The sequence below is a fragment of the Plutella xylostella genome, chromosome Z, assembly GCF_932276165.1.
Source record: "Plutella xylostella chromosome Z, ilPluXylo3.1, whole genome shotgun sequence".
NCBI classification, from domain to species: domain Eukaryota; kingdom Metazoa; phylum Arthropoda; class Insecta; order Lepidoptera; family Plutellidae; genus Plutella; species Plutella xylostella.
In genome coordinates this window covers 5,531,477-5,540,952 of record NC_064012.1, presented here as the reverse complement: position 1 = coordinate 5,540,952, position 9,476 = coordinate 5,531,477, and the positions used below count along the sequence as shown (strand labels likewise).

General features: G+C 41.4%; 1 protein-coding gene across 1 annotated transcript; it reads left to right on the top strand.

Annotated features, from left to right (window-relative positions):
* Window positions 1-513: 513 nt before the first annotated feature.
* LOC105384113 (syntaxin-7) lies at window positions 514-8,294 on the top strand. Its single transcript, XM_048632430.1, has 8 exons — window positions 514-781; window positions 896-1,001; window positions 1,089-1,158; window positions 4,086-4,236; window positions 4,852-4,945; window positions 5,500-5,624; window positions 5,984-6,139; window positions 7,693-8,294. Exons 2-8 carry the CDS (start codon window positions 905-907, stop codon window positions 7,777-7,779), a joined length of 780 nt encoding a protein of 259 aa, XP_048488387.1. The 5' UTR covers window positions 514-781; window positions 896-904; the 3' UTR covers window positions 7,780-8,294.
* The last annotated feature ends 1,182 nt before the right edge of the window (window positions 8,295-9,476 follow it).

Below are 9,476 nucleotides of genomic sequence, written 5' to 3'. Positions count from 1 at the left end.
ATTGTTTGTTTGTGTGCATGAACGCCAGCTGCGTGTGCAAGAATCATAGACAAAAAAATGCAGTTTAAAAAAAACATAAAATGATTTTGCAACGTAATATTGTGCCCTCCGCTCCGCCTACGACACGCTTGATCTAGCAAGTGCTAGGACTTTGATACAAACAATCCTTGGTACTAACCACCAGCAAGTGATATGCATGGCACAAACATAGTAGAGAAGCGAATCGATCTCGATACTCTCACCTTCTCATTAGAGAAATATTATGTTCCTTGATACACGCCAAGCCAGAGGATAATTAGCGCCCATTCACCTGACGTTCTATATATCCAGACTTAAATCAGATCTAGAAGTCAAATTTTTAGGTCGAATCTAGATTGAATTGATGAAAAAGACATGACAAACACATATTATTTTTTCGGTTCTCCAAAGCATGCTCAGTCCTCAGAAAAATAACAACCGATATTTGACACATAGTATGTCATATTGGAATGACGTCAAAACCATAAACTAAATAGAGAGATACGTCAAAACACTTGTTCTTGGTTCTTGTTTGTTTCACTCCCCGTAAAACGTTGTGGAAAATCATAAATAAAACGATATTTATTGTGAAAAAGTGATAAGAAAACGTTATCGGTCAATTTTGTTTACGCGTCCACGAGATCAGGACACATCATCACAAACAAATCATAAATCTATTGTGTTAGGCCAGTCCGACCATCTAGAGAAACATTCCTACCCTACGTGTTACATTTATCTAATTTATTTGATTAGTGTAAGAAAGGTGAGTCAACGTAATGTAGTGTATTGACGTCGTAATGCCATTGCTCACCTTGAGACTGGACTTACAATAATAACATAGGCTTATAACTTATAAATCATTGTTATTGTTTCATAGGTTTTAAAGATGGACACATTTTCATCATACCAAGGTGTGACGATGGACAACTTCGATCAGCTGTCGCAAAGCATCGCCAGCAATATACAGAAAATATCTCAAAATGGTAACTATCTTCATACTCTACCTTACCTTCAATGATTTTCCTTTTTTTTGTGTTGCACAAATGTACAATGTTGTTGGTTTATTCCAGTGTCTGCTATGTCCAAGATGGTCAACCAGTTGCAGACTCCACAAGACTCGCCGGAGCTGCGGAATCAACTGTGAGTTTGTGTATTTATATTTTTGAAATTTCAAAGGAAATTATTCCAAGGGCGTACCCAGGATTTCAGCTAGGGAGGGGCAGCTCATACCTGTTTCGAGATGATGATGGTCGTTCGGGTATATTTAAACAAAAATGAACATCCTCCTCCTTTTTTGGAAGTCGGTTAAAAATCATCAAAATTGACTTTTATTAAGGTCAACTATGCCAATTGCGTCTACGGGGCAAATAAATCTTTTCGATCCTATTTGAAAACGGCTTTATCAATATTGAAAAATGTCATCTAGACAGGTGATGTTGTAGTCAAAATAATAATATATAATCCAAGTATTCAGTCATTTTGTGATTTGCAAAGGAAAGTTTGGTACTGTGACAGATGATTGAAAAATCCATGTTATTCTAAAGTTTTCTTTACTAATTGATTTTATTCAGTAGGTATTCTAAAGAATAATCATTGGGCTACTTATATAGACACTCATTATCAATTAAATAGCTTTATGTGATGAATTAATGATATTGCCATTTTTTAGGTTTGATAAAAGTCTTGGGGCAAATGCGTTAGGCGTGGGGCTATTGCCATTGTTGCAACGCTATTGCCTCAAAACAGAAATCGTCAACCTTTTTATACATACATACATAATTATGCTCACGACTGTAATCCCCGAAGGGGTAGTCACCCACTTTTCGCTGTACATTTTTGTATCGCCGTTTTTTAATGAGTACAATGCACTGAAGTTGTCGGGTAAGTGTACAACCCGACTGTCAGATTTTTTCAAGTCAAGCTGCCCGAAGACGGCTAAGCGTGCCATCCAAAGCACGGAAGCGTCCAGAAAAGAACCACTTGAAATCGGTCACCCATCCAAGGCTGACCGTGCCATGTGTTGCTTAACATCAGTGATCAGTTACGATCACTGAAGCCAGCTCGACTAAGGACGCTTACGGACCTTTTTATATCCTCACATTTTAATATGAACATGCAATTTTTCCAATTTGCTCCATTTTTACTATTTATGAACACTATATTAAAGATTACGGGTTTTGCCATGCACATATTTTAATTGATATGATAGCTAAGTTTTATACCCGTATTCGAAACATCTGGATTTATCATGGAGTAAATGCGTCCATGAAAATTAGACGCATTTTCCTGATTTCTATGAAATCCTCTGTGAATTCGTGATTAGTGCGCCTTTTGGCTAATTTAACTGCCATACTATTGCACAAAAAATTTACTGGACAAAACTCTCTTATTATTTCATAGAAAACTTACCTATTCAATAGTTACATAATAAAGACGCATTTGACTCAAACCGGGAACATGCGTCCAAAATCACGATTTTTTTCAAACAGTCAAAAACTTTTCTAAGATTCCAGCAAAGAAATCAGTGCTTTGAATTTGTTAAGAAATAGTTGTTTAATAGTCGTCAGTTCATCATCAGCCAATAATCATCCACTGCTGGACATAGGCCTCTCCCAAGGAGCGCCACAACACTCGGTCCTCGGCCTTCCTCATCCAACCACTACCCGCCACCCGCCTAAGGTCGTCAGTCCAGCGGGCAGGAGGGCGTCCTACGCTGCGTTTGCCTGTTCGTGGTCTCCACTCGAGAACTCGTCTACCCCAACGGTTATCGGTTCTTCGGCAGATATGACCAGCCCACTGCCACTTCAGCTTGCATATTTTGACAGCTATGTCGGTAACCTTAGTCCTCTGACGGATAACCTCATTTCTGATACGATCCATCAGAGAAACCCCAAGCATAGCTCTCTCCATAGCACGCTGAGCGACTTTAAATCGGTGGGCCAGTCCTACCGTCAGTGTCTACGTCTCTGCACCATACGTCATCACTGGCAGGACGCACTGGTTGAATACTTTTGTCTTCAGGCTCTGAGGAATGGCCGAGGAGAATATGTGACGAAGTTTCCCGAAGTCGTCAGTTATTAAAAGTAAATATTTCACCATCATTATTCCGATAACTTTTAGTGATCTAAAAATACAACGCAATTACCCCAGTTGACCTTAATTAGTTTGATTAAGACACAAAACAAAATAGGTGGGTAAGTAAGAGTAGATAACACGTTTTTAATTCCTACTTGGCAGGAAAATTTAGGTTTATTTTATCTTCTAGGGGGGGGCAGCTGCCCCCCCCTGCCCCTACCTGGGTACGCCCTTGAATTATTCTAATAAATTTTAAAGATTTGGACAGGTCCATGCTTTATGGTTATGGGTGCTCAAAAGCAGCTTTCTTGAGATATCAATTGTATCTATTAGTACATCTGGTGCACCATGGGATTGATTAATTGACAAGAACTGACTGGATAATCCTCTCACTATGGATACAAACTAGACACAGGTTAGGCATTTTGTAGATTTTAGATATTATTACAAGTTTACATATTATTTACTGCTCTAATGACTAACTGTCCCTTGGTTTGTAAAAAAAAGTTTATTTATGTATGCTGAGTATGCTCTAATGACTATGTAGATATTTATGGTAATTTTTAAGGAACCACATTGGTCAAAGAGTTCTAGATGTAGTGCCTCCTTTCATGTATTATCCACTGGGTGGTATATTTAAAGACTGGAGAGAGACTTGCACTTATATAGTTACTGTTCTTGAGTGTAATACAAACTTGAAGAGCGTTTTTAAAGGACTATTATTGGACATCAATTTTAATTTTATACACTGCCTATCATACCTTTGGTATGGTAGATAAACCCCTATAATATTCATATACCTAAACATTATAGGACGTTTTAGTTATTGAACTGTTTTGACCCTCTCTGTCTATGAACAAATTGTTCATTGACAGAGAGGAACAAAACAGTTCAATAGCTAAAACATTCTATAACTTTTCTATAAGGGGGATAGTCTGTGTTGTCTTCATGAGAAAATTTACTTATTTCTTTATCCCATCTGGCAACTGCAGGCGTCAGATCCAGAACTACACGCAGCAGATGGCCAAGGATACGTCGAGCGAGCTGATGCAGCTGATGCGGGCAGACGCAGCCAGCCCGGCGCGCCGCCTCGCCCGCGACCGGCTCAGCGATGAGTACATGGCCACGCTGAATGCTTTCCAGGTACTGTTTACCAAATGTGGATCTGATATCTTAATATAGATACTGTATGTATATTTGTAGAATCAACATTAATGAAATGAATCGAAGAATGACTATAAGTTATATAAAGTGGCATTATTTCTAGAACCACACACACGCACTCACGCCTTGTACTAATGTACTCCCTTGCGGGATAGGCAGAGGTGCATTGCTGCACCCACTTTTCGCCAGAGTGTTATGTTAGTCCCAATGTAATAGGGGGCGGGCCTATTGCCATTTTATTGTCAGGACCCGAGAACAAATATCTGTGTTTAAACAAATATCTGCCCCAGCCGGGAATCGAACCCGGGACCATCGGCTCAGTAGTCAGGGTCACTAACCACTACGCCATTCGGCCACCTCGCCATTCGGCCGCCTTTTCTGGAACCAAAACCATAATATTATTTTTTCAGGTAATAATTGCTTAAACATGGTCTATAGGTTTAAAAAACATATTTCCTAAAGTAATATTCTGGTCAGCTCGCTTAAGGACGAGTTTATGATAGTGTACTGTATGCACAAAGGTTCCATTCGAAGGAGCCAGCAATTGATATCTTGCAATCTCATAATGTTCATTTTGTTTTATTTGTGTTCCAGGCGACGCAACGCGCGGCCGCCCAGAAGGAAAAGGAAGACGTGCGCAAAGTTAAGGCACAGAATTTCCAAATTGGGGACCCCTTCGCAGTCTCTGGTGAGTGCATAATACAACTACAGCAATGTCCAGAGATGTTTGGAGATCTGTTGGCAGACCACCTGATAGATGGCTGTGGCACATATACCCAACAGTGGGAGATAGAGGGCTGGTTATGAAATTGATGATACTACAGTGTCATCATTTCGATTTCATTATCAGGTCCTGTGGTCCCTTATCAGGTGATTGGGAATTCCCAGTAGTGTAGACTTTCATGTCACCCCATTAGCTAGTGTCCTTTAAACTACAATGCAGCGCTATATACTTTTTAACCCACAACCAATGGCTGGGTCTGAGAGGGCTCTTTAACTTACCAGACTGTCCAAATTGGTGGATATCAGAACTCAGTTTGGTCTTTTTATCATATAAATGCAGAGTTGCAAAAAGGAACATGAAACTGAAGTCAGCATTAAATCTGTGTCTGTCTCTTTCTGTCTGTATACTGTCAAATCAAGGCAGCAATAGATGTAATGCTGACATTAGCTTTAAGTTCCTTTGAGCAAATCAGTGAAAGTGTAGTAGCTACTTATAAACTGTTATTGTTTTTCAACCAGGTGGCAACAACGAGACCCTGATAGAGATGGAAGGTGAGACGGCGCGGCAGCAGCAGGCCACGCTGCAGACAGAGAGGGAGCTACGAGACCTGGAGGAGAGGGAGCGGGACGTCAGGCAGCTTGAGGTGAGATGCGGCTGTGTTATACTTTGTCTTCATAAAAGATGGATGATGATGATGGGAATTCCGGGATGAAAAGTATCCTATGTCCTTCTTTTTTTTAGTTACCTCTGTACCAATTTTCAGCCAAATCGGATCTAATTGAAATCTAGCGTAACAGTAGTGCCGTTCTTGTAATCTTGTGTTCGAGGACCCCTATAGCTGCGTCCAGAATTGTGCGGCATGTCCAGTATACCATTCTGCAGCGATGCGAATGTTCTCCAAATACGCTACGCAATTTCTACCTCTGACGGTTTTATAAACACCTATTGATACCTGTGTTTCACGAGTTTCTGAACTTCAATGTCCAACCACTACCATTCCAGAGCGACATAGTGGACGTGAATCAGATCTTCAAGGAGCTGGGCGCCATGATCCACGCGCAGGGCGCGGCCGTGGACTCCATCGAGAGCAGCGTGGAGATGGCGGCCACGCACGTGCAGCAGGCCACCACCGAGCTCGCTAGCGCCGCCACTTACAAGGTAACCTAACATATATGTTACTACATAGTTACTATAGGTAACAGATGCGTCATTCAGTAGAATACAGGGGCAATGGGCGTCATGAGCCGCCTGCGGCGCCACTTACAAGGTAACCTATGCCTCGTTAAACTAAATAGTTGCTTTACTATACGTAACAGATGGCGAATTGATCCGCACACTAGCGCCGCAACTTACAAGGTAAACTATACCATACCACTTGTTACTAAATAGTTACTACATAACATCAGACACTAGAATTCAACCGGAGACCACGACAAGGCAAACGTAGTGTAAGGGTTAGCACGGGGCGCAAGACGTCACATCTTGATGTGCGCGTCTTGCGACCCGTGCTAAGCCTCTAGGACGCCTTCCCGCTAGATGGGGGTCGACCTGCGAAAGGTGGCTGGTAATGATCGCACGCGGAAAGCTACCTATAGATAACATCTTCGCCTACGTCCAGCATCCTGCTATAGGCTGAAAAAGAAGAACCAGATCTTCAAGGAGTTAGGCGCCATGATCCACGCGCAGGGCGCGGCCGTGGACTCCATCGAGAGCAGCGTGGAGATGGCGGCCACGCACGTGCAGCAGGCCACCACCGAGCTCGCTAGCGCCGCCACTTACAAGGTAACCTAACATGTTTCTACATAGTTACTATACGTAACAGATGGCGAATACTACATAACAGATGCATAGTGATGTTACCGAGTGGAGTAGAATTCAGGGATGGTTCGTGATCTATATGAGCTTGCCAATGCTGCCACTGCCACTTACAAGGTAACCTATACGATATGTTACTACATAATTACACATAGCATCACTCAGTAGAATACAGGGGCAAAGGGCGTCATGAGCCGCCTGCGGGGCTACTTACAAGGTAACCTATGCCTCGTTAAACTAAATAGTTGCTTTACTATACGTAACAGATGGCGAATTGATCCGCACACTAGCGCCGCAACTTACAAGGTAAACTATACCATACCACTTGTTACTAAATAGTTACTACACAAGCACGGTCGCTAGCGCCGCCACTTACAAGGTAACCTATACCACATGTTACTATATAGGTACACATAGCATCACTCAGGGAAATGGGCGTCATGAGCCGCCGGCGGAGCTACTTACAAGGTAACCTAGATTCTTTTCCATGGCATGAGGTCCACCATATCGAGCTCCCAAGCCGTCACTTGGTAAAGCACTCTATTCCAAGGCATGAGGACCACCAATAGTGTGAGATATTTCGAATGTCCGCCAATCGGATGACGACTGGAGAGAGGTAAGCGCAGAACCGACTGCTCTACATGCCCATCCATCAGCATGGATCACTTTTTCAGATTTTGGACATCTCAGTTTTGAAACTGATGGTTCCACCCGGGGATCGAACCCGGGACCTCTGGGATGTTATGTTATGAGTACAATCAAAAATATTTACACTAGGCGACCAAAGCCAAGCACTCAAGTCATATCAGCTGTAACTACCCTGGAGGAACAATCAGAAACTGACCCTAATCTCGCCGACTATAATACTAAAAGCAAAAATATTTCTTGCTTTACAGAATAAGCTGCGAAAGAAGAAGGTCTATCTCGCCATAATCCTGATTATCATTGTCTCTATAATATTAATTATTGTTTTCCACAATTAATAAGATTTCGTAGACGAATCTATTCTTATTTTTGTATTTCTTTATAAAGTTGTCCTAAGCAGACAATGTGATGTGCTAATATTTTTACTGATTTACTGAATGGGGTGTTTTGGTACCTACTAAAAGGAATTATGGTGTCTATTACATAAATTATATTGGAAACTTTTGTGTATCTAAAATTCGATTTATCTATTTTTCTATTGTATATGCATAGTATTTGTGTATTTTCTTAAAAATTATAGAATTTTAGTTGGTATTAAAAGACCCCAAATATGTAGTAAGTGTTAGTGCCAGTCGGTGGTGTACTATTTAAAACTAATTTCGCCCCAACCGACCATATACCTATTATTATGTATAGCTGTCTATGTAAACTACCTATATCTAGAATATTGTATTTGTGATTATGAAAATATGTTGTCTGTAGATTGTGGGAATCAAATTTGCACTAAAATATTTTGAATTATAATAACTATGCATGTACTGTATAATGAATAATTAATGTATTAAAAAGCTAAGGGCTTCAAACCAATGAGCCACATCGCTGCCGCTGTGGGGAACATGCTGACCGCCGCGGTCACCACGGCTTATCGTGCGGCCGCAGTGCCGGGCGTATAGCGCGCCATGCCGCACTCAACGACACCATCCGCCGGGCCCTTGCCAGTGCAAACGTTCCCGCTACCTTAGAGCCAAGCGGGATCATGCGGGACGACGGCAAGAGACCCGACGGCATGAGTCTGGTGCCATGGAAGAGGGGCCGGCTGCTGGTGTGGGACGCAACATGCGTGGACACACTAGCACCGTCCCATCTTCCATCTACCTCCAGAGAGGCTGGCGCTGCGGCCGGGCGGGCGGAGATGATGAAAGGCCGCAAATATGCATCCCTAGGAGAGGGGTACATGTTTGTGCCTTTCGGAGTCGAAACCCTAGGGCCGTGGGGACCGGAGGCACGTCAGCTTTTTAAAGAAATCAGCAGCAGACTAATAGAAGTCTCAAGGGACCCTAGGGCTGGCTCTTACCTCGCACAAAGGCTAAGCATCGCTATATAGCGAGGTAACGCGGCCAGCGTCTTGGGTACCCTACCCGACAGTGGCAGCGATCTGGCCAGCATTTTCTTTTTAGTTTAATTTTAATTTTATATTAGTTATTTAGATTGTATTGTGTACATAGATATTTACAGTTTCCATTTATAACGTAAAAGCTAATAGGATTGTAAAGAATTTTCAGTACTATACACTTATTTACCTACGCACGTATTTATAACAAGTTCTGAAAATGATGTTGGAAAAATCAACTTTCCATAAGATATGCAGCAAAATTCGATAAATAAATTAAAAAGTTCCACCCGTTTCCGCCCTTTGGAAATAAACAGGGTTAGGGTTTTACTATAGCGTATAGAGTGTAGATAATGGTACTGGAATATAATCGAATTATTTATTCCATGTTAAATATCTAAAAAAATCATGCTGTCCTTTTAGATTTTATTTTGCTAAGTATATTGCCAAGTAGACAACATTATCGTAACTATAACATTTTACTTACATCACAATGTGAAGACTTGTCTGTAGTTTTATTGGTATTTTTATACCTACTTATTAATGTACGTTAGTTATATGGTCTACATATCAATGTGCATTGTCCATACTGAAAAAAGTTTTTCAAATACTTAATGTGTACCTCTATATGTTTAATTAATAATT